Raw genomic sequence first — 24,765 nt, forward strand, 5'->3', positions numbered from 1 at the left:
GATTTCCTTTAGGATTGACTGGTTTGACCTCCTAATTTGCCTTCATATTAGTTTTCTTTCTCTCTACTCCCCCGCCTCTTGTCTGATCTCTCTTCCTTGCTTTCTCACCTCCTTACTTCCCCCTCCCTTAAGCATTTATTTAGCATCTGCTAGAAATGAGGCAGGTCACCAACAAGGGTGAGAAAAGATGCTTACAACCTAGTACAGAAGGACTCTCCATCCATTTAGAGGTTGTCTGCCTTAATCAAATTTAAATGCCAACCATTCACTCAACCAGTCTTGGCGTCCTTTTCAAAAACAAAGTCAAACACATTAAGACAGACATTAAGGACTTTATGACTTCATCAGAGGCAGCGGGGCCATACTCATGAAATAGGAAGTTCACGATGTATTGTCAAATCCATGGTTGCAAGTTTGCTAAAAAGAGGAAAGCAGAAGGGTATTGTTAGCTGGAAGGCTGATGACAGCGGGCCCTGAAGGGTGACTAAAATGCAGTCCGACAGGAGGAGGCAGGAGGGTGGTCCTACGAGGGATGGGATGGGGACCCTGCTTGAGCAGAGATAAGCTGAAACTCCAGTACTTTGGCCAGCTCATGAGAAGAGTTGACTCATTGGAAAAGACTCTGATGCTGGGAGGGATTGGGGACAGGAGGAGAAGGGGATGACAGAGGATGAGATGGCTGGATGGCATCCCTGACTTGATGAATGTGAATCTGAGTGAACTCTGGGAGTTGGTGATGGACAGGGAGGCCTGGCGTGCTGCGATTCATGGGGTTGCAAAGAGTTGGACACAACTGAGCAACTGAACTGAACTGAACTGAAGCAGGTAGGACTGAGCAAGATCTGTTTGGAGAGATTGCTGCAGGGGATGGCAAGCTCTCTGGGATGCTAATCCTACCTGCAAGATCAAGTCCCCTCATCTCATCTCCTCTGCTTGGCTGGGGACCCCAGACTGGTACCTTGAACAGGGCTTCTGCCTGTAGCTTTGTCATGCTGAATTCTGACTTGAGACAAAGAAATTCAGGTGCCTGGGGCAAGTACTGAGAGGGCTCCCCTGGTCAAGCGGGAATTGGTTTTATCCTGGGCTCAAGAGAATGAGTGGTCACTGCCTCTGGGGGAGTTTTGAAGAGGAGCTTCAGCAGGAATGCTAGATGCTCTAATAGGGAGAGACCCTGTTGTCGGCTTAACCCTTCGGCCCCCTCCTAGGCCTGTCCACCCAGTCCTGGAGGCTTGTCACTTCACCTCAGTGCCCATCTCCTCATCTCCACTGCCTTTGCTAGAATTCGGACCCCCCTCAGCACCTGGCAAGGCTCCACGGCACTCTTCTCCCGGCTCCGTACTCGAAGCTCTCCTGGTACCAATCGATGGCACCTGCCATCAGTCAAAACGCAGGCTGGCGCGTGTCACCCTCCCGGCTCAGAAACCTGTGTGGACACAGGCGTGATCAGATTCGGGTCTTATAGAGCATGGGTCTGGGGTGGGGGCGGGTGAAGAAGGACATAGAGAGACCAGGTAGCAGGTAGACCAGGTGAGAAATGACAGCATCCATACAGATGCACCCCAGACCCGGGGGACTCTCATTCCAAGCTTGGCCTGGCCACGAAGCTGGTCAGAACTGCCGTAGCCCCAGCCATCAGAGCTGGCTCCCTCTGAGGACAGAAGTTGTCCTCATGGAATGGCCAGGTGTGCCAGGTCATAGGAAGCTGAAACTTCTTGAGATGTCTAATACTCATCGTGTCTGTTTTATTAGCCTAACGGAACAAGACTGTTTCACACTGATTCTCAGCAGGCTCACGTGTCTGCCTACTTCCCCTCCTGGAACTTCTGAAAGTAGAAACTGCCTCGAAAATAATCACTATACAAATATACGCATCATTGCCCTCGCTTCACACACGGAGAAACTGAGGCCCACACAACAGAAGTGAGGGGTCCGAGGTGACCCATCAGCTAGCAACCCTGCGGTTTGGACCACAGGGCTGCAAATTCCCAATTCAGCGTTCTTTCCATAAAAATGCTTGAGGCACCGAAGTCATTGTTTCCAAAACGTCATTCATTTCGGTACCAACCTCATAATTGTTCTGTACCCTCTGCACTGCTGTTGGGCTTCCCAGGTGGTGCTAGTGGTGAAGAACCCACTTGCCAGCGGGCAGGAGACATAAGCGACACACGTTCGATCCTGGGGTCAGGAAGATCCCCTGGAGGAGGGCATGGCAACCCACTCCAGTATTCTTGCCTGGGAGAATCCCATGGACAGAGGAGCCTGGTGGGCTACAGTCCATGGGGTTGCATAGAGCTGGACATGACTGAGCGACTTAGCACACACGCACACCACTATTAGCTTGAGAGGTTTGGGTTTTTCAGTTGTTTTCAAACTACTCACGTTTATCCTTCAATTTTATTTCCCAAGGAAAGTTTATGTCCAACATAAATGAAATAGAATGCCACACACAGAAGGTAACTATGAAACAGGAGGGCAGAGTATTGTCATCGCATTCTGGCCAGACACTGCTGTCTACTGACGGCTTGCAGCTTGATGCATTAGAAGAGGCGTTAAGAGTTCATTAGCCCCCAAACTGAGACTTTCTTCTGGAGGCTTCCAGAAACCTGGGCAGAACCTGGAAAAGGCACTAACTTTCTCCTGTGACAGTCTCTCTGCTGCATTTATCTGGTACCCCAAACTATGTGTGTCTAAGTATATCATATTTGGGATAACACTTTCTAATATGTAATTTATATTTTAATCCAATGTCTTGGAATAAGAATAATGAGTGGAGGACTCTTTCTCTGGGGAAATTCAGGGCAATTTGTTGTGTGGGTGGGGTGGGGGATGGCAATGGAATCCAGGGGGTCTGCAGAACTCAGCAGGGGCTTTCAGCTTGTCTTCAGGCATCTGTGAGGCTCTAGCCCTAGACCGACCCTACAGAAGACGGCATATATTGGCAACTGGCACCAGCATGGTTCCACCGTTGTCAACACCATTTCAGAATGACAGTGTGTTGAAGACACTCCAACAGTCAACTCACTATCTTTCCTGGTCATCACCCCATTTGGTACACAACAAGGAACCGAAATTAACATCAGGCACAGGGAGTGTTTAAGGGAGCGTGGGCAAATCAGAGGGTGCCTAGTGAGAGAAATCTGGCAGCGCTGATCACCTGGTAAGGCGAGAATTTTCTGCTGGTCCCTTACTTGCTTCTTTTGCATGTTTGCTTAGTCTTGGCGGGCTCCTGACCAGGTGTAGGGAGACTGGCCAGAGATGAGGCTGCCTGCTCCTGAATTGGGCACCTGAAGACATCGCTGGGCAGGCTGAGGGCACCAGGAGGGGCTGCCAGAGTCCGGAAGTTGCTGCCTCCCTGTGTTTCCCACACCATGCGTTGCCTGGCTCCACGCCCTGCTGGGTCCTACCTGCCAGAGCCCCAAGGTAAAAAGGCGGGTGGGGGATGTTGGGGCTGAGAACACCTCTTAATTTAGGGTGACATCCAGCCATCCCAAGTAAACGGAGACACTGCTCTGAACTAGGGGGGTGAGGATGGCGGGAAGGGGTCTTTGGCCTGCTGGGGCTTTTGGAAGAAGTGAGGTGGTTTGCCATGTCCTTCCACTGAGGGACCTGTAGTTTCACTCAGGTGTCTGGAATGTAAAAGGACTTGATCAGCCTGAAGGGTACTAGAGGGCTGACTTCCAGGGGGCGTGTCGTTAGCTCTCGGTGTTGATGGCCAGGCTCTGCCAACCGCAAGGTCCTCTCTCTGCCAGGTAAACACTGAGGGGTGCCCTTGAAGGGTGGAACCCCTGCCAGACCCACCCCATCCCCAGGAAGCAGGGACACCGAAGCCAGATTCAGCCCATTAGTCTAGACGTTGAGCCTGGTGGGCAGTAGCCAGGCACCTGGCCTGATGCTACCCTCTCCCCCATTTTCAACTGGCTCTTTGTGGAATAAGTGGGGGACAGGAGACAGATGGTGAGAGACAACAAAGAACAGACATCTGGTATCAGCTCTGAAAGCAGCGTGCAGGTTTGAATCCCAGCTGCGCTGCCTGGCTGGGTGTCAAGTGACACAGGGTCCCCAGCCTATACTGAGTCTGGGCTGTTTTCTGGGCTGTTAAATAGGATTGGGGGAAACTTTCATTCCAAGACCAAGGTGAGCAATCCAAGGTTCTAGTACAGCACCAGGTTTATTTTAATATCTGAAGATCCACACAGGACCCAATATTATTGGTGTTACCTTTGTTGTGTGGTTGAGAGTATGAGGCATCTTTGGTCAGACGCTGCTGAAATAAATGCCCAGCTTCCTCTGAACCTGCAGACTGATGTTTGCTGGCTCTGATGGTAGCAGCGGGAGCTTGGGCAGGGAGAGTTTTCTAAGGACAGAGAGAGGTCAGAAGTCACCTTGAAGGCCCCCCCCCCCCTCAATTCCAGATAAGGAAATCCAAGCCTGGGAAGGGAAGTGACCTCTCCAAGGCCTCAGGGTGGATGGAGCAGGGGTGCAGGACCTGTGGAAGAAGAAGGGAGGGAAGAAAGCTGTCAGGAGGTGTGTGGTGGTGGTGGGGGGATGGGGAATCAAGGTGCCAGGGCTGAATTTACCTGAGGGATTTTCTCCGCCTCCCAGGGCAGCCGGCTTCTCCAAAGCCAGTGGCTGGGCTAGCAAGTCCCTGTGCCCTGCAGGGATGGCTTGTCAGTTTCAAGGTGGGGCTGAAGTGGAGAGAAAGGGAAGGCCAGCTTCCTCCTAATCAGGGCCTGTGTTTCAAATGCCTAACGGCAGGCTACCTCCCGGCAAGAGAGCACTGGCTATTTTTAGGGGCTGATTGGAGCTCCGGTGGGTGGCAGACTAGGGGCTTCTGAGAAAGCACGTGGTGGGTGCAGCACGGGGCGGCTTGGGAGCCTGCTTTCTCCCCAGCTTGGGTGGCTCAAGCCCCGTGGGGCGGAGAGAAAGTGAAAGAGAAAAAAGGCAGCCACAGGGGGGCGGGGGGCCCCCCCGAAGGGGTGGAAGGAGGTGGCCCGGCGACTGCCATTCCCCGCCCTCATTCAACCCCAGAGCTGGCAGGAGGGAGAAGCAGAAGGCAGCGCTCACAGGAGTCCCGGGGAAACAGCGGCAGGTAACCCAAGGCCCCTTTGCTGCCCCCGAGGTGGGGCTGGGAATAGAGTTCAGAGACTGGTAGCTACTTGCCCGTGGTCACACAGCAAGGCTGGAAGCCGGGGGACTGTAAACGTGCAGAGTGCACACCCAGAAAACCCCTCGTCTCCAGCATCCCTGGAAGGATTCCACGCAGGAAATGGGAGTGGAGACCCCGGAGCTGGGCTGCTTTGCCCAGCTTACCGGAGCCCAGGAGCTGCGGCGGGAGAGCCGGAGGGAAGGGCAGAGTCTACAGAGACACGGGGACCGGAAGAGGCGCGCAGAGCAGGCTAGCGGCGCCCCAGACGCTGGGTAGCCACACGGGCTGAGCGTACTGGAATCTGAAGATGCTCGCGGGGGCACGCGGAGGCTTCCCTTCCACCCGAGACCTAGGACCCGGGCTGCGTTTGTCTAAGCCTCAGTTTCCCTCTTGAGTCACGTTCCCACTCTGACTCTGTAATCTGGGTACCCGGTCCTATTAGTGGGGTCCCCAGTGCTGAGGGGGGGCGGGGGTCTATGAGGAGACCTTTAACCCGCGGTTTGGAGGGATCCTCACTTCTCTTTTAGCATCTTCAGGGGCAGGGGCATTCCCGGACTGTGCTTGACCGCTGGCATCTCTATGGCAAGTTGGGGTCCTAAGCCATGTCTTCTAAGGCGAGAAACTAAGGGAAACTAATCCCCCAAGAGAGGGATTGGGGCGGGGCTCCCACCACGCCTAGCTCTGTCTGGGACCCTTAATACCCGGGGTTTTCCCTTGAGTCCGGCAGCCTCTCTCTCCACCCTAGGTGACGCATGGGAGGCGATTGAAGTGCCCCACCTCCAGTTGCAGCCAGGTGTTCCTAAATTTGGCAAAAAGTCTTACACTGATATGCCTCCCCACTCTCCCCCTCCCCGCTCCTCCCAAAGAAATGCCATTCCCAGCCAGTCAGGCTAAAGAAATTAGTGCTTCTTGCTTGAGGGCCCATGGAGATGAAGGAAGAGAAGAGAGACCCCAGAAAACCACTTTCTAAATCCCAGTCTGCCTTAGGCAAGGACGTGGTCTCCAAGGTCCCAGAATATGGAGGGAAGGGTCCTCAAAGACAACTGAGCCAGGGGCTCCGAGGCTTCCCACACGTGGGAATCAACCGCTGGAGGAGGGCGGAGCTGGTGAGCCGGGGAAGAGGTTTAGAGGGCGGGTTCCCAGACCACGCCCCCAGATCCCATTGGCTGGAGCTGCCCTGGGGCTGCCAATAGCAGGTGAACCGGCTATGGATGTGTGGGTGGGTGTGTGTGTGGGTGTGTGTGGGGTGTGTGTGTGGGGGGGGGTGTGTCTCCTATCTCAGGGGTCCAGGGGTCATATGGTGTGTATGTGGTGTGTGTGTGTGTGTGTGTGTGGTGTGTGTGTGTGTGGTGTGTGTGTGTGTGTCTCCTGTTTCAGGGGTCCAGAGGTCACACGTATGTTGAAAGGCACTGATGTGGTCCAACCGCTGTACCTTCTCCATGTTACAAACCTCTAGGGACTTCCCAAGGAGTTTTGTCAAAGACCCCGTGGCCAAGTTGTTAGCAGATTCAGAATCTGAATCCAGGTCCTCCGAGAGCCCATCCAGTACCTGGGCCAAGGCGTGAGCCTCCATAAATGCAGGGCGGGGCCTGGATAGTCAGAGGGAGGCTTGTTGATACAGCAAAGTCTGATGGCAGGGACCTGGCATCTAGTACCTTGAGAAGAGTAGAATCAGAAAGTTAGCACAGGGGCCCTGCTCCAAGGCCAGGGGTCAGTCTTGGGTGATCGGGTGGCCTGAGGAAGAGGGTGAAGCTCACAGACTTGGATTTCAGACTTGGCATCAGTCCCCCTGGGTAAGTGACTTCCTCTTCCAAGAAGTATCTACAAGATGGATAAGATATGAGTGCTTTCCTGATGATTTCCTGCCTTGCACAAGAGCACTTTGAATACACATGTGCCCGGAGTAACCCTCACAGATTCTAACAGGATTGTATAGAGAGATCTGAGCGGTCATCATGAGCTCATGCCCCCTGTGTCTCCACAGGCTTTGACACATATGTGATCCATTGTTGTTTACTCACTAAGTCATGTCCGACTCTTTTGCGACCCCATGGACTGTAGCCCACCAGGCTCCTCTGTCCATGGGATTTCCCAGTCAAGAATACTGGAGTGGGTTGCCATTTCCTTCTCCAGGGGATCTTCCCAGCTTAGGGATCAAACCTGTGTCTCCTGTATTGGCAGGCAGATTCTTTACCGCTGAACCACCAGGGAATCCGCAGGTGATCCATGGTCCAAAGACAATTCTCAAGAGAGATCATGATTGACACTGGTTCTCAAAGGAAAGACATCGGAGCTTTTCTGTTTCTCTTTTAATCCTCCTTTTTTGTGAGTAGGCACGTTGCTGTGCTGTGCTTAGTTGCTCAGTCGTGTCCGATTCTTTGTGACCCCATGGACTATAGCCTGACAGGCTCCTCTGTCCATGGGGATTCTCCAGGCAAGAATACTGCAGTGGGTTGCCATGTCCTCCTCCAGGGGATCTTCCCAACCCAGGGATCGAACCCAGGTCTCCTGCATTGCAGGTGGATTCTTTACCGTCTGAGCCACCAGGGAAGCCTGAGTAGGCGTGTTAGCAGCAGTCTAATACTAATGTAACAAAGTGGAAGGGCAGTTGACATTAATTTGATAGCGTTTTGTTTTCAACAGCAGGAGAGATAGTGGTTTTGCTTTTTGTTTTTCATGCAAGATAACGATAGAAAGTTTTCTTCTTTTTTAAACATAAAATTTACCAAGAAAATCGTTCTGAAGTGTACAGTTCAGTGGCATAAAGTGCATTCATAATGTTGTGCCGTATCACCACCGTCCATCTCCCAATCTTTTTCATGGGCCAAACTGAAAGTCTGTCCCCGTTAAGCTCTAACTCCCCATTCGCCCCTTGCCCCCAGCCCCTGGTAACCACCCTTCTATGTTTTTTAAAATAAGTATTTATTTGTCTGTGTCAGATCTTAGTTGTGGCATGCAGGGGATGCAGAACATGGAGTCTCCAGTTGTGGCATACAGGCTCCAAAGCACTCGAACTCCATAGCTGATGCCCACGGGATTAGTTTCTTTGTATGTCAGATCTTAGTTCCTCAACCAGGGATTGAACCCGTACCCCTTGCCTTGCAAGGTGGATTCTTAACCACTGGACTGCTAGGCAAGTCCCCACTGTTCTACTTTTTGTTTCTATGAATTCGACTACTCCAGGTGCCTCATATAAGTGGAATTATATTAATACAATGTTTGTTCTTTTATGTCTGGCTTTTTTCACTTAGCATAACGTCCTGAAGTTTCAGCCCTGCTGTAGCATGTGTCAGAACCTCATTCCTTGTTCTGGCTGCATACTATTCCAGTGTGTGGCCATTTGCCTTACCCATTCATCTGTCAATGGACACTTGAGTTGTTCCCATCTTTTGTCTTTTGTGAATAGTGGCTGCTGCAAACTTTCGCATGCACCTATCCATTTGCATTGCTACTTTCAATTCCAGAAACTTTCCTTTTAAAATAAATGTTTGGGATTTTTTTATGTTGATTTAAGGAAAATGCTTAGGTAAATTATACAACAGGTGGTATGCAGATATGACCAAAAAATTGTAAAGGAGGCAGGTGAATGCTTGAAGTCTGGGAGACTTTGGGTTAGTAGAAAGACCTAGTAACTCTTGTAACAATCTAGGCTGGGAGGGGGGTGGGGTACTAGGTCAAGGGGCTGTGCTGAGGGAATTTGGAAGGAAATATGTAGGAATTGGGGACCAATCTGATTCCAGGGTTTCCAGCTGGGAAGAAGTAGAAAGGTTATAGAAATGCAGAGTTTGGAAGTTCCCCATGGAGGAAGGAAAAGCCACAGAGCCATGTGGACTGAAAGGCAAGTGTAAACTGAGCAAGTGTAAACTCGGGCTGCCTTGGAAATAAAGCCTGTCTTAGGTTTCAGTCACCGCAAGGCAAGGGTGTGTGTCTTGGGGGAAGGTGAGCCCAAGGGTGGTGCTCTTTAAAAATATAGATTTCTAGACCCCACCCCAGATTCTGTGGATGAGATGTGGGCTGCTGTGTGTCTAGCACCCGCTTCAGGCGATTTCGATTCACAGCCCAGCTTGCTAGCTGTCGTCAGAGACTGGCAGCCAGGGTTGGTGAGTAATATATTTCTCTTGGAGTCTCCAACACCCAGCAAAGCATCTGCTGCTGGCTTAGGTGCCATGTTGGGCTTCCCAGGTGGCACTAGTGGTAAAGAACCCACCGGCCAATGCAGGAGATGTAAGAGGCGCAGGTTTGATCTCTGGGTCGGGAAGATTCCCTGGAGGAGGGCATAGCAACCCACTCCAGTATCCTTGCCTGGAGAATCCCATGGACAGAGGAGACTGGCAGGGCTACAGTCCACAGGGTCTCAAAGAGTCGGACACGACTGAAACTACTTAGCACGCACACATGTAGGTCAAGCTGGGGGTTAGGACTGGAGTTGGGAGCCTAGCTTTGCTTACTGCAGCCACGGGGCTATTCGTTCCCCTCCCCACCCCAGCACCCGGCTCAGATTTTCTTCCAGGAACAACTTGTTGGACTCCTTTTCGGGTCACTGACTGCAGCTGGGAAGGTTGGGGCATGCAGAGGAAAGGCCACGCGGAGGTGGGGGAGGCTGGTGTTCTGGACAAGCATGGAGTCCCCCTCCTCCACTGGCTGTAGCTCTCAAGCTTTCTCCTCCTTCCCCCTTTCCCTCCCCCTGCCCCGGGCCTCTCGACCCCAGTAACAGTGCCATATACAGGCGCACACATCAGCAGAGCTTGTCTTGTTCCGAGTTCCAAAATTATCCAAGTTGTGATGAAGGGGATGTCCTCCAGGGTGTCCAGAAAAGATAGGTGGCTTGCTCAAGGGTTCAGAGGTAGTCTCTGTGGAGTCTTTTGGGAGATTTCCAAGCCCTACGTGGGGAAAAGCAGAACCAAGTTGTCTCATGGGGGTGAGACAGGAGTTCGATCCCTGGGTGGGGAAGATCCTCTGGAGGAGGGCATGGCAACCTACTCCAGCGTTCTTGCCTGGAGAATCCCATGGACAGAGGAGCCTGGTGGGCTATAGTCCATGGGGTCGCAAAGAGTCGGACCCGACCAAGTCGACTGAGCATGCACACACATTCTAGCGCGACATTCTTATTTACTAGATGAAGCCACTGGGGACCAGAGAGGGAAAGGGGCTTGCCTAGGGTCACGGAGTCTGTCAGACGCAGAGCAAGGCCCAGATCTCAGTCATGACTCCCTGTGTGGATCCTGTCTCTCTAGGCTGTGGTCAACATGGCAGTCTCCATGGCTGCACCAGCTCACTTCCTCTGCGCTCCCTCCAACTGCTGAGAAGTGCTGTGGCCAGGAGCGGAGCCAATCTTGCTTCCACTTCCAGCATTCCTGCTCCGAGACCCCTGTATCCTGGCACAGGCTGGTCTTGGCGCAGAGAGGCTAGGGTTGGGGGTGGGGCTTCAGCCTCTGGAGCCACCAAGACCCTTGAGGAGGGTGAGGTGGGTCCAGTGGAGAATAGCTCTTTAGTTCTTGGTGCTCTGGGTTCTCCAGACAGCTTATTTCCTAATCCTTTTCCAGCCGGAGCTGGCACCAGAGCTAAGGGAACACACCCAACACCCAGACACCACAACCCCCAGGCTTCCTGCTCCTTCCTTTATGGAACTGGCCAGTTTGGGCATTCAGGGCCAGTCCCCTCCAAGCCTTTCTATTGGAAGACACCCTCCTGTGCATCCTGCCCCTATGGGGCAGGACAGAATCCAGTCCTGCCTCTCCCAGTCACCCATCCATCCCAAGCCATCATCTTTCCAGCAGATCAGAGAGAGAAGAGACCTTAGAAGGCCTCCAAGCCAACTCAAATGCCTGAGGGTCATCACTGTGCCAAATAGGACCCAGCAGAATGCAATGGGAAGTAATGGGGACTTTGGCAACAATTAATTGTGTACTCTCTATGGAGACACTGCGATGGTGATTAAGACACACATATACATACACACGTCCCTGGTGGCTTAGTGGTAAAGAATTTGCCTGCCAAACAGGAGACACGGGTTCCACCCCTGGTCCAGAAAGATCCCTGGAGCAAGAAATGGCTACCTACTCCAGTATTCTTGCCTGGAGAATCCCATGGGCAGAGGTGCTTGGTGGGTTACAGTCTACAGGGTCACAAAGAGTTGGACACAACTAAGTGACCGAACAATAACAGCAACAATACACATAGACACACAAATTGTCTTAGGAAACAAAACACCTAGGTCTATAGGCCTAACTCACCCTTCATTTAAAAAAAAAAACAAAAACTGTGTATTTATTTGGCTGCTCCGGGTCTTGGTTATAGCATGTGGGATCTTCAACCTTTGTTTCAGCATGCAGGCTCTTTTAGATGCAGCTTGTGGGATCCAGTTCCCTGACCAGGGATCGAACCCAGGCCCCCGGCATTGGCAGCATGGAGTCTTAGCCACTGGACCACCAGGAAAATCCCTCACCCTTCATTTTGAATCCATACTCCAAGCCAAGCCCCCTTTGGCACAGAGAAGCCTGCAGTTTCAGTCAGGCACAAAATCCAACCAATTACAGTATTTCCAGACCTCTGCTTGTCTGGCCTGTTGGCTGTTATGACATGCTCACACAATGTGCGTGCACACACACGTGCGCACACACACACGCACACACACACACACCTTCCAATCTCCCTGCCTGGAGGAGAAGTGACAAGAACCCTCAGCTGCCTTCCAGCCCCACCGTCCCTCAGCACGGCCACCACGTACCTTAGTTTCTGCTCTGTCTCTTGTGACCCCGTCAAGCCCCTCCGGGAAGTGAAAGTCTTGACACCAGCAGTTTCTGGAAGTCTTCTCTGTCTCATTTTCCTGATCGCCCATGCTGGACCAGTATCAGGGGCCAGAGGGCTGCGGCTTCCTCCTCTACCAACGATGCCCACTTTTCCCTGTTCACCTCCAAGTCCTTCACTTTCTCATCTCCTCTCCCAGGACTGGGGGCTCCTGGGCCCATCCACCCATCCCTGGCAGTCTACAGGGTGGCAAGAATGCAGTTTTCTTCCTTTATTTGAACATCTTATGGGTGTCAGGCCCTGTTTGATGAGCCACAGACATACCTCACCCCAGGTAGCTTCCGTCATCTTCGGTTTTGTTTGGTTTCTCTTAAACTTCAGGAGCCTTTTCCAATCTTGAGTTAACTACACATCTCACTTAGCAGTACAGTCTGATCTTTAGTCCACTTGAGGCATCTGTCTTATTTAACTTCCCTTTTCCCCGTTACTCTTTCCTCTTTCTGGACACCCACTCTAATGCACTCGAGGTGTATCCTTTTGTTGGAGTGTGTTCTAAAATACGTGTTGCTCTTGTTTTTCTGCACCTGTATGTCACTCTGTACATCTAGAAGAACTACTCTGCTTCGTACGTTTCCACTCTGTACTGTGTTATTAAGATCTGCCTCCACGTGCCTTTGGACTGTGGCTTCTGATCACAGCATCATCCCCTGCAGACTGCAGCAGCTACTTGGTACCATCCTTCCCCTAGCAACGGACACCCAGGTGGCCTCCAACTCCTGGTCACCGCAAACCGTACTGGCAGTGGGCAACTTCCGATGGGTGTCCTCATGGAGTTGTGTGGGTGTCTCTTTGGTATATATCCAAGAACTGAATCGCTGAATTGTAGGAGCTCTGCACCCTTAGGTAGTTTAGGGGGTGCCAGGTTGCTCTGCAGGTGGCTCTGCAAACATCCAATCCCACCAACCCCTTGGCATTGTTCAGTTTTCTAGTTTTGTTACTTGTACGGTGGCAAGTGACACCTTGCTGCTTCCATATTGGAGTTTACATCTTAGTAGTGCTTCTTGGATATGTCACTTTAGGCAAGTCATAGCTGCCTAATGAGGGCTTCCCCGGGGCTCATCAGTAAAGAATCTCCCTGCAGCGCAGGAACCACAGAAGACGTGGGTTCGGTCCCTGGGTCGGGAGGATCCTGTGGAGGAGGGCATGGCAACCCACTCCAGTATTCTTGCCTGGAGACTTCCATGGACAGAGGAGCCTGGTGGGGCTACATCCACAGGGTCGCAGAGTCAGACATGACTGGACAACAGAGCACATACGCATGCATGCATAGCAGTCTAATGAGGTTGACACCGTGCGACCTAAGAGCAATAGATTCCACAGCTCAGAGAGGCTGAGTAACTTATCTGAGGTCACCCAGTTAGCGTGAAACTGGAGTTTGAACCCAGAGCTTGCACCCTTAGCCACTGTACCATTATCCTCACATTTTGTCTCTTTTCTAAAATATCATCCAGGCCTATACTGCAAGCTTCTTGGCAGGGGTTGTGTTTTAAACCTCTCTAAGGCCCTCAGAGAACTGAGCCCAGTGACTTTCTTGTAGGAGATGCTCAGTAAATCATTGTTTTACAGATTTGGAAGGGAAAAAAGTGCAAGGTGTCTTGCTGAATTTATCTGCGGGCCGATAGGGAGCAGGAGGAAAAGAGGAACTTGTTTGATCCACTGAGATGCTGACTGGGAGCTGCTTGTGGTAGATAAGTAACCCTGGGCTTCTGGCTTCCTGCCACAAAGTGGCATCCGGAAGAAACTTATCATGAAGTTGGGGGGCAGAGTGGTGTTAGGGGGTTTGAGGGAAAGGCAGGGAGGAAAGCTGGTAAGCAATGAGGAATCTAGAACCGCTAAATGCCTTGTCTGAGTGGGCTTCCACACCCAGCTGGCAAAACTAAGGCTCAGATGGGTAGAGAAAGGAATTCAAGATCAAAGGCAGAATTGGAACTCAAACCTGTGTCTCTAGACACATAGTTCAGAGATTTTCCACTTCTTCCTTGGGAGGAGCTCACAGTCAACAAATAGGGAAGTATTTTTTCTCATGCTGTTTCATCACAGTCCAGAGCAGTGCTGAAAACTTTGGAGTACCAAAGAAGTCCCCTCCTGCCTCTCAATGTCTCCTCACATCCTCAAGGATATACCCCCCTCTCTGGGAAGAAAGCAACTGATAAGTGAGCCTAACCTCATTGTCACCATCTGTGTAATGGGTACAATAACACCAATCTCCCAGAGCTGGTGTGACACTTGATACAAGATAATAAACAGAGCACATCTAGCACCACCCCAAGATAAAAAAGGACTATCCCCAAGACAGAGCACAGAAGAACTATAAAAACTGAATATCAGCATCTGCGCTAGAACATTCTGGTAATGCTTGATTTCCCTCCGGGGGAGAGGGAAATGAAGCTTTATTTCAAAAACCATTTGTGTGTGTACGTTCTTTCAAAACCTGTGGTGTCATGTGAAGTGGAGATGGAAGCAAACCCCCAAAGGGATTTTTGGTGGCAAAAGGATTAGGAACTTTTTCTCAAATTGGATGTAGATGGTGGTGGCCCAAGGGGAAGGGTGGGTCCAAAGAGGACCTTCTAAAAATACTGCCCTCTTACCAAAAAGACACAGCTCACTCCTCAGCTGCACCCCCAACAGCTTCTCAAAAGGAGAAATCGTCTTGCCACCCACGCTTCAGTGCACCGCCAGGCAAAGGCACCTCCCCAGTGTGGCCAGGGGTGGGTTTTGCCAAGAGCCTGGAAGAGGCTGAGACTTGGAGCCAGGCAGCTGCTTCAGGTCCCAGTTCATTGCTCTTCTCTTTGAGCCTGTTTCTTCATCTGAGAAATGGGAAAACATATGACTACTGTGTGAGTTCAGCTAAATAGGATAATACCTATAAACATGTCATTCGATGCCTGGCACTCAGAGGCACCAATGAATTCTAGCTGAGAGGGGTTGCCGTTGTGTTGGAGCGTGGGGGATAGGTGAGCTAGATGGAAGGTTCCTGCACTCACAGGGTCCCTTGCCTGGAGGTTCTGGCCTGTGCTGGGGGATCTGTAGGGGACTCTCTCTCTTGAAGTGGGCTGGTTAGGGCCCTCTGCCTCCAGGCCCCTCTGGAATTGCACAGGGAGGAAAGAGCCCAGTTAGGAGCCTCTGAAATTCTTCCTAAGCATATAGAGACACAAGAAACATGGTTGTGGGAACACCAGCAGGTCCCAGGCCAAGTCAATATCAGCATGAGTGGGAGGCAGTATGGCACTGTGGGGAGCTCTAAAGTGAAAGCCTGGAGTCTCAGGCTCCCAGTAGATTGGGCTTCCTTTTACCATGGCCTTTGGTGTGCCTGGTGTACCATGCAGAACCCTTCCTGGCCTTTTGATGGTCCCACAAAGTAAGTATTATTATCCCGGTCTAGTGATGGGAAAGCTGATACTCAGAAAGGTCAAGTCATTTGCCTAAGGTCTCCCAGCCAGGATTCAAAGTCAGGTTCTCCAACCAGATGACCTTAGACAGGCCATTTTAGTGAAGGGTTTGAGGAACCTCCTTGGTCAAGTGGGCATAATACTCCAGCTGCCTCCTCCCTAGGGCTCTTGGTGAATTCAGATTGGGGGCAGACGTCTATGGTGAGCTGCAAATCCTTGTCTATTCAAGAGGAAGCGTGTATGATGTGGGCTTTGTCTCGGAGATGCAGGGAGGTGCTGACATGTATGTCTGGGATGTCTGAGAGCAGACATTCCAGGTGGCACTGCTGATTCTAGGGCTTACTTGCTCCTGTGGAGGCTGTGGGATCTCCTCATGCAAAAGAACAGGAATCTTGGCTTCACAATGTCATAAGGTAGGTATGGAAGAGAAAAGATCTCCTTATAAATCTTGTAGAGGTTCAGTTCAGTTCAGTTGCTCAGTCGTGCCCGACTCTTTGCGACCCCATGGACTGCAGCATGCCAGGCCTCCCTGTCCATCACCAACTCCCAGAGTTTACTCAAACTCATGTCCATTGAGGTGGTGATGCCATCCAACCATCTCATCCTCTGTCGTCCCCTTCTCCTGCCTTCAATCTTTCCCAGCATCAGGGTCTTTTCCAAGGAATCTGTTCTTCACATCAGGTGGCCAAAGGATTGGAGCTTCAGCATCAGCATCAGTCCTTCCAATGAATATTCAAGACTGATTTCCTTTAGGATGGACTGGTTGGATCTCCTTGCAGTCCAAGAGACTCTCAAGAGTCTTCTCCAACGCCACAGTTCAAAAGCATCAATTCTTCGGTGCTCAACTTTCTTTATAGTCCAACTCTCACATCCATACATGACTACTGGAAAAATCATAGCTTTGACTAGATGGACCTTTGTTGGCAAAGTAATGTCTCTGCTTTGTAATATGCTGTCTAGGTTGGTCATAACTTTTCTTCCAAGGAGCTGGCATCTTTTAATTTCATGGCTGCAGTCACCATCTGCAGTGATTTTTGCAGAGGTAAGAGGTGAATTAACAGTAATCATAGCCATCATCCATATTGTGCTCTCTGTGTGTGGCTATGCTTTCATTCCTTAAGCACTTACTGAGTGACAGTCACCTTCCTAAGGGCTCTACATGAATTAATTCACCTAATCCTTATGGACTACCACTTTACAGACAAAGAAACTGAGGGAATTCCTTGGTGGTCTGATGGTTAGGATTCCATGCTCCCACTGCAGGGGGCCTGGATTTTATCCCTGGTCAGGGAACTAAGGGGCTTCCCAGGTGGCTCAGTGGTAAAGAATACCCCTGCCAATGCAGGAGATTCTAGTTCAATCCCTGGATCAGGAAGATCCCCTGGAGGAGAAAATGGCACCCCGCTCCAGTGTTCTTGCCTGAAAAAGCCCATGGAAAGAGGAGCTTGGTGGGCTACAATCCATGGATCACAGAGTTGGGCACAACTGAGCAACTGAGCACACACATGTGGGAAACAAACATACCACAAGCTGTGAGCGTGGCCTAAAAATAAAGAAGAGGAAACCAAGGCTCCAAGAGATCTAAAACATGAACTTTCCAGGGTATGGTGAGTTGGTAGATAAGAATGATTTGAGAATCGGGCAGTTTGATTCCGAAGCTCAAAGGATTTGCCTTCTTTCTCTGCAATCAGTGTATTTCCCTGGTATTGGACCACATTTGTTGTCCAGTGTTTGCAGCTGAGCCTGTCAATAAGCTAGGCTTCTTCAGGCTCCCTCCCCTCCGCATTTGCCTCCTTTGTCCATCTGTGATAGGACCTGGTCCCTATTCCTGAGCCTAGATAAATGGGGGTGCTTAGTTGACCAGATACATTTTGATTGGCAGGGAAGAGCGTGGACTGGGAGTCTTATGCTTGGTGTGGGCCCCACCACCAGCAGATTCGAGGGCCTGGTGCAAGGCACAGCCCATCTCAGGGTTTCATCTTCTCCTCTGTAGGATGAAGGAGATTGAGCCTGAAGGTCCCTGGCAGTCCTTGTGGGAGAACTCAGAATTGCTGGGGTTAGTCTGGCTCTGTTCTTACCAGATCTCACTGTCTGGAGAAAGAGGCCAATGGCTAGCTATAACGTAGGCTGTCAATAAAGACTGCAGATTGAAAATGGGGGCAGGGCAGCAGGCAAGATTTGGGGCAGAGAGCTCTTCTCTCACCATCCTGGAGAGCACAGTAGATTGCTTGGTTGGCTCCCAGGACTTGTTGGGAGAAGTGAAGACCTTCCCCCCACCTCCCAGCCTTGGCCCTGCTCCGAGAAAAGAGAGCTGGTGGCCCCATCTTTCAGTTCCACTTCCTCTAGTCATGGTTGGCTGGGTCATTAACGCAAGCCTGCTATGTCTGGGTTCCTGCCACCCCCACCCAACCCATTATAAACAGTCAACCCTGGCCAGGGCGTCTCGCTGGACTGGAAAGTTCATTCTCTGTGATATCCGGTTTTGTGTTGAGACTCTTCAGAGCTAATGAGAGCTGTTGATGAGTGAAAGGAAAAAGAGCACCTGGGTGGTGGTGGCGAGTTGCATATGTGTGTTTTCTCACGATCCTCCCATTTCAATTACATTTTCCTCTGGCCCAGGCTGGGCATTGGAAGCCTACCTTGGACCTTCTGGCCATTGCTCTTCTCATCTCCTCCAGGAAGCTTCTTTTGATTCTTTCCAGCATGTGTCTGCATCCCAAGTATAGTGGGTTGAATGTTGGACCTCCCCCTCCACCTCAAAGATATGTCAACATAAAACCCCTAGAGCATCGAGTCCTACCTTATTTGGAATAAAAAAGGTCTTTGCGGATGATGTAATTAAGTTAAAGATCTTGAACTGATGTCCTGGTGTATCTGAGTGAGTGAGTGAAATTCACCGTCATGTCTGACTCTTTGCAACTCCATAGACTGTAGCCCACCAGGCTCTCCTCTGTCCATGGGGTTCTCCAGGCAAGAATACTAGGGTGGGTTGCCATTCCCTTCTCCAAAAGGTACTCTTTAATATATTCATGGAATTCTCCAGGCCATAATACTGGAGTGGGTAGCCTTTCTCTTCTTCAGGGGATCTTCCCAACCCAGGGATTGAACCCAGGTCTCCTGCATTGTAGGTGGATTCTTTACTAACTGAGCTATCAGGGAAGCCTGGTTTGTCTGGGTAGACTCTAAATCAGTGTCCATTTGAGACAAATGCAGATTAGGAGATGATGTGAGCACTTAGGCGTAGAATGGAATGATGTGTCCTCAAAGTCACAAGTCAAGGAATGCCATCAATCCCCAAAGCTAGAAGAAGCAAGGAAGGGTGTCCCCCTAGAGCCTCCAGAAGAACTAAGGCTGCTGACACCTTGATTTAGACTTCTGGCCTCCAGAACTGTGAGGGAATAAGACTGATTGCCTTAAGCTACACTGGCCCTGTGGCACACTGTTGCAGCAGCAATGGGAAATGCGCAGAACGTGGAATTATAGACTACCAAAACCGGGGGGACGGCAGGGCCATTGGAGCTGATGGAGCCTCACACTGGCTCCAGCCAGCAAGAGCTGTCCATCAGGGGTCTTCTGAGCCCCTGCGAGCCTCAGGTTACTCCCCTGCAAAGGGAAGACCATAAAGCCTACCTCCCAGAGCCAGTGTTTTGTTTCATTTTAACAGCTTTGTGCTGTGCTCAGTCACTCAGTCCTGTCCGACTCTTGTGACCCCGTAGACGGTAGCCCACCAGGCTCCTCTGTCCATAGAGTGTTCCAGGCAAGAATACTGGAGTGGGTTGCCATTTCCTCCTCCAGATGATCTTCCCAACCCAGGGATCAAACCCGTGTCTCCTGCATCTCCTGCACTGGCAGTCGGATTCTTCACCACTGTGCCACCTGGGAAGCCCCCACACGACTCTTGCTCTTAACAGCTTTATTGGGATATAATTCAAATTTCAGACAATTCACCCATTTAAAGTATACAATGGCCACTTTGGTATGATATATAACCATCCCCCGTCAACTTTAGAATATTTCATCATTCCCCCCGAAAAGCCTCATAACCGCTAGCAGCTGTTCCCCATTTCCCTCCCCTCAAGTCTCTGTCTCCTCCAAGTGTAGCCAACTATGAATTTGCCTTCTATCTCCAAAGATTTGTCTCTTCTGTACATTTTGTATAAATGGAATCATGCAAAATGTGCCTTCGTGTCTGACTCCCTTCACTTATCTTGATGTTTTCAAATTTCATCCATGTTGAAGTATGTATCCATACTTTATTGCTTATTATGTTTGAATACTATTCCATTGGAAAAGAGCCTGATGCTGGGAAAGATTGAGGGCCAGAGGAGAAGGGGGTGACAGAGGATGAGATGGTTGGGTGGCCTCACTGACTTGATGTACATGAGTTTGAGCAAATGCTGGGAGATGGTGAAGGACAGGGAAGCCTGGCGTGCTGCAGTCCCTGGGGTTGCAAGGCCTCAGACATGACTGAGCAACTGAACAACAACAACAGTTATTGCATTGTATGGATATTCCGCATTTTGTTTATCCATTTATTCATTGATAGTCATTTGAATAGCCATGTTTTGGCTATTATGAAACATGCTTCTATGTACATTTGTATACAAGTTTTTGTGTGGACTGAACCAGGGCTGTTTTGAAGATTAAATGAAGTAGAACCTAAGGTATTTGATATGTCCTCCAACAATTACTAATGAAAGATATTAGAGAAAATGTGTCTCAACACCTTCAATTTAGATATTATGAAACTGAAGCATAGAGAGGAGCACAGACTTGCTTGAGGTCACCCAAGGCAGGAAAGCCTAACACCTAAATACAGGTCTATGAGTCAGACTGCCCAGAACTAACCTCTGGTTGAGCTTTGGTTACCTTACATAGGTCACTTCATCTCTCTGAGCCTCAGTTTACTCATGTCTAAAATGAAGTTAGTAATAGTACCTACCTCATATGGTTGTTGATGTGAGAATTAAATTGCTACACTGTGTCTGGCAAATAGTAGGTATTCTGTGCATCTTAGCTGTTATCATTCATGGTAGTGCTAACAGCAGAACTTAGGTCCCCTGGCTCCCAGGTATGAGATGTCCTGAATCGACACTTCTTTGGTTCCCTTTTCTGTATCACGGGCATCTTCCCACTGTGACAAAGATTCTTAGAGGAAAGATGTAGGGCTTCTCCTCCTCAATGTCCTGAACACACGTGAAACTGTTAGTCACTCAGTTGTGTCTGACTCTTTGCAACCCCATGGACTGTAGTCCGCCAGGCTCCTCTGTCCTTGAAATTCTCCTGGCAAGAATACTGGAGTGGGTAGCCATTCCCTTCTCTAGGGGATCTTCCCTATCCAGGGATCGACCCCATGTCTCCTGCATTGCAGGCATATTCTTTGCCCTGAGCACATAACTAGTGCTGAATGAGAAACCTCTGTTCACTTTCTTTGGCTCCCGCCAACCCTCGCCTTGAACGAGAGAGCCAGCTGGGAACTGTGGTAGGTGTTAATTCTCTGCATCTTTCCAACACCCCATGAGCTGACTGCTGTGTCTCCCTTCCAGGCAGTGGACAGTGCCCTACCATGGAGCTGGGACCTCTAGAAGGCAGTTACTTAGAACTTCTCAACAGCAGTGCTGACCCTTTGCAGCTCTACCACCTCTACGACCGGATGGATCTGACAGCAGAAGAAGAGATAGATCTCTGCTCAGGTGGGCTGCCCTCCCTCGGGCCCCTTTCAAGGCCCTCCGCACCCCTCAGCCCGCAGTGGAGATACCACCCAGGGGAAGTGCTGGCCGCGGAGCTCCGCTCAGCACCACGGACAGCTCCAACTGCGCGCCGGGCTCGCTCCTGGTGGGGACCCTCCCAGCCCGCCCTGCCTCTCCCTCCTTCCCCAGCAGCCTCCTTCCCAGATCTTTCCAGCTTCATTCAAGTGTCTTTTCCTCCCAGAGCCTGACACAGACACCATCAACTGCGAACAGTTCAGCAGGCTGTTGTGTGACATGGAAGGGGATGAAGAGACCAGGGAGGCTTATGCCAATATCGGTGAGAAAGCATTCTTAGCCCAGAAAAAGGACAATTCAGGGGAAAGATTCTTTTTTTCCTCTCTTGTTAATGTCTCGCCAGGAGCCAATGGGCCCTCCGTCAGAAATCAGAGCAAGAAGGATGGGAAGAGAGGGTTAGAAGGACAGCGAATTGGGAAAAGGGGAGATGAACACCAGGCAAATAAATTTAACTTTCCCATCTTCTGCCACCGTTTCTATACCTTTTTCCATTTGCTGCTTTTCCTTCCTTCCTTCCCACAAAGCCCATATCATACCCTCCCTCTCTTTCTCCCCAACTCCTAAGCTAAATTAGTCGAGTATTTGTAATAGATTCCTGGGTAGTGGAGGCAGAGTGAGAAAGGGTGGTTAGGAAACTCTTGAGACAGGCATCTGCAGTGAAAGTTTTGACTCCAGGTAATAGGGAGCCGTGAAAGGCTTCTGAGTGAGTGATGATAGTGATGATGGTGTTGATGGTAGGGTCTGGTGGTACCCAACACTTATGCTTACTCTTTGCACGTTCCTGTTCTAAACACTGTACACACAGAAACTTATTCAGTTCTCATAGTCATCCCACAAGGCAGGTGTGATTATTATTCCCATTTGCATTTGTAGCCTGCTAATCACGGTGTGTGTTATCACACTGAAACTTTCCAAAAACAGAGGAAGTAGCTACTGTCAGTATCTTCATTTAACAGATGAGGATATCGAGATTTAGAGAGATTAAAGCATCTACTCAAGGCTGCATTAGCGATAGTGACAGGCAGGTCTGAAATTCTAGCTTAGGTCTTTCTTATTTCAAAGTCCTTATTTTTAACCACAAGAACAATAGTATCTGGAGTGAGTAGGTTTGCTAAGGCTTAAGATCAGAGACTGTTTTGCAGCTTTAAAAAGACCGACAGCTTTTAGACAAGGGCAGAACTCTTTGGGGAAGGGTGTTTCTTTTCTTTTCTTTTTTTCTGGTGGAGTGAGGTAAAGGATCCCTCCTTCCCAGGTTTGCCACTGTCTCATGCACAGGCTCTGCCGGATTAGGAAAACAATGCCTACTCTTCTTTTCAGGATGCAGCCCCTATTAGGAAGTAACAAATTCTTTGTGACAACCTAGAGCAGTGGGATGGGGTGTGAGGTGGGAGAGAGAGGCTTTTTGTATACCTGTGGTTGACTCATGTCGATGTATGGCAGAAAAGCAATTCTCCTTCAATGAAAAATAAATACATTTTTAAAACAACAAAAAAGTCAAAATAAGGAGAAAAAAAAAAGGGAGAGTAACAACTTGGCTATCAAAGTTCAGGCTGGATGCCTGCACCCATTTGCCCTCTCAGCTGGGCACATTTGCACAGTGAACAACCTGTGCAGATGTTCTCAGTGGCCTTTTTCCTGGTATCCCAAGAATCGCATCAGTTAAGAGGTCTGGCATGAACATGGCTAGTCTCTCCCCACACTTAGTTAACTCAGCATCATGCCTGCATGCGTGTGTGCATGCTCACCTGCTAAGTCATATCCGGCTCTTTGCGACCCCATGCACTGTACGTAGCTCACCAGGCTCCTCTGTCCGTGGGATTTCTCAGGCAGAAAATGGAGAGGAGCAGAAACTGCGTGTGACTCAAAAATTATAGAACTGAGAGCCTACCTTCTTCCTTTCCTACCTGGGAATTTCCTTGGAAGAAGCAGAAATGCTTAGGCCTGAAAGTATTCACATTCCCTCAGAGCTGGAGACAGTAATGAATGATTTGGGCTTTTTTTCCAAATCAGGATTCACTTCCCCCTTAGGGGCATCTATACAGGAAGTGAGAGCAAGTGGAGGAGGCAGCTTCCTCCTCAAATCTGTGTTCCTGGGCCTTCAGTCTTCTGAGACATCTCGAAGTATTACAGTGGCTTCCATGGGTATAAAATGGGAATAATAATCTTGCCTGCCTTGTGGGATGACTGTGAGAATTGAATAAGTTTCTGTGTGAAACGTATTTAGAGCAGGATTGCAATAAGCATTCAGTAAGTGTTAGGTACCACCCGACCACTACCATCAACACCACCATCATTATCATATTCACTATCACATCACCACCATCGCGCTCTCACTCAGAAGCCTTTTATGGCTCCCTATTGCCTGTAAAGTGAAAGTATTAGTTGCTCAGTCATATCCAACTCTTTGCGACCTCGTGGCCTATAGACTGCCAGGCTCCTTGGTCCATAGAATTCTCCAGGCAAGAATACTAGAGTGGGTTGCCATTCCCTTCTCCAGGGGATCTTCTCAACCCAGGGATCGAACCCAGGTCTCCCACATTGTAGGCAGATTCTTTACTATCTGAGCCACCAGGGAAGCCCAATTGCCTGTAAAATGAAGTCCGAACTTTCCCCAACACGAAACTTTTACTGACGACATCTATTTCACGAGTTTCCTAGCCACCTTTCCTCACTCTGTCCCCACTACCCAGGAAGTCCTCCACTTTCATCTCTTAGACTCTGCCCCCATCTTTCAAGGTCTGGCTCCTGGATCCCTGCCTCTGGGAAGACCTCTCTGATTACCCCAACCCAAAATACACTCTCCTCTTACCTCTTACTATGATAGCTATCTTTCCCTTGGCCATAAGACATGCTCCACTTCATGTAATTAACCAGAAAGGGATGACTACTCACTCCAGGACTCTTGCCTGGAGAATTTCATGAACAGAGGAGCCCAGCAGGCTATAGCACTTGGGGTTGCAAAGAACCACACATGACTTAACCACTAACACTTTCACTTTATTGAGTGTTTGCTGTGTCCTGGCTACTGTGTTGATTGCTTTAAATGCAGAGCCTCCAATCCTCACCATCCATCCCTGGGTTGTAGGTACTATTTATTCTCATTACACAGATGAGGAAATAGGGGCCCAGAGAGGTTAAGTAGACCCAAGATTGTACAGCTAGTGGGGTGAGGGAAGTAGAGCTGGAATTTAAACTCAAACCCCAGACAACTCTGGGCTTCCCTGGCGGCTCAGCTGGTAAAGAATCCGCCTGCAATGTGGGAGACCTGGGTTTGATCCCTGGGTTGGGAAGATCCCCTGGAGAAGGGAAAGGCTAGCCACTCCAGTATTCTGTCCTGGAGAATCCTGTGGACTGTACGGTCCATGGGGTCCCAAAGAGTCAGGCATGACTGAGTGACTTTCACTTCACCTTCAAGACAACTCTGCTATGCTGCGATGTACTGCTTGATAGCAATAGAAAAGTTTGCATGGATATATATTAGATTAATTAATTAATATTAATTATATTGACAGCCCATGAAGGTTCAGTGTTCCTTCACTCATTTGACCATTCGTTCAGCACACATTTATTGAACCCCAGCGTGTGCCAAGTCTGAAGGGTCACAGTTCCCTGATAGTCCAAGGCCAGGCGTACAATAAGGATTTGGTGAGAAATAATT

General features: G+C 49.9%; 1 protein-coding gene and 1 long non-coding RNA gene across 14 annotated transcripts in view; one reads left to right on the forward strand and one right to left on the reverse strand.

Moving 5' to 3' along the window:
- CIITA (class II major histocompatibility complex transactivator) overlaps window positions 1-24,765 on the forward strand; it is a 65,994-nt gene that overhangs the window by 7,727 nt on the left and 33,502 nt on the right. For 8 of the 13 annotated variants that reach the window (XM_042239890.1, XM_015104076.3, XM_042239892.1 and 5 more), the window contains exons 2-3: window positions 20,889-21,035; window positions 21,274-21,369. In XM_042239890.1, the coding sequence (XP_042095824.1) occupies window positions 20,889-21,035; window positions 21,274-21,369 (243 nt within the window). Of the gene's footprint in view, window positions 1-3,251; window positions 3,421-5,016; window positions 6,940-15,648; window positions 15,756-20,888; window positions 21,036-21,273; window positions 21,370-24,765 lie in introns of those variants that run through there. The other 5 variants (XM_042239893.2, XM_042239899.2, XM_060405628.1 and 2 more) reach the window with 4 other exon arrangements.
- On the reverse strand, window positions 313-4,940 carry LOC121817811 (uncharacterized). Its single transcript, XR_006057863.2, has 4 exons — window positions 4,578-4,940; window positions 4,219-4,486; window positions 1,301-1,423; window positions 313-417 (listed from the first exon to the last, which is right to left on the reverse strand). It is a non-coding gene; the product is annotated as an uncharacterized LOC121817811 (long non-coding RNA).

This window comes from Ovis aries, chromosome 24 (assembly GCF_016772045.2).
Source record: "Ovis aries strain OAR_USU_Benz2616 breed Rambouillet chromosome 24, ARS-UI_Ramb_v3.0, whole genome shotgun sequence".
NCBI classification, from domain to species: Eukaryota; Metazoa; Chordata; class Mammalia; order Artiodactyla; family Bovidae; genus Ovis; species Ovis aries.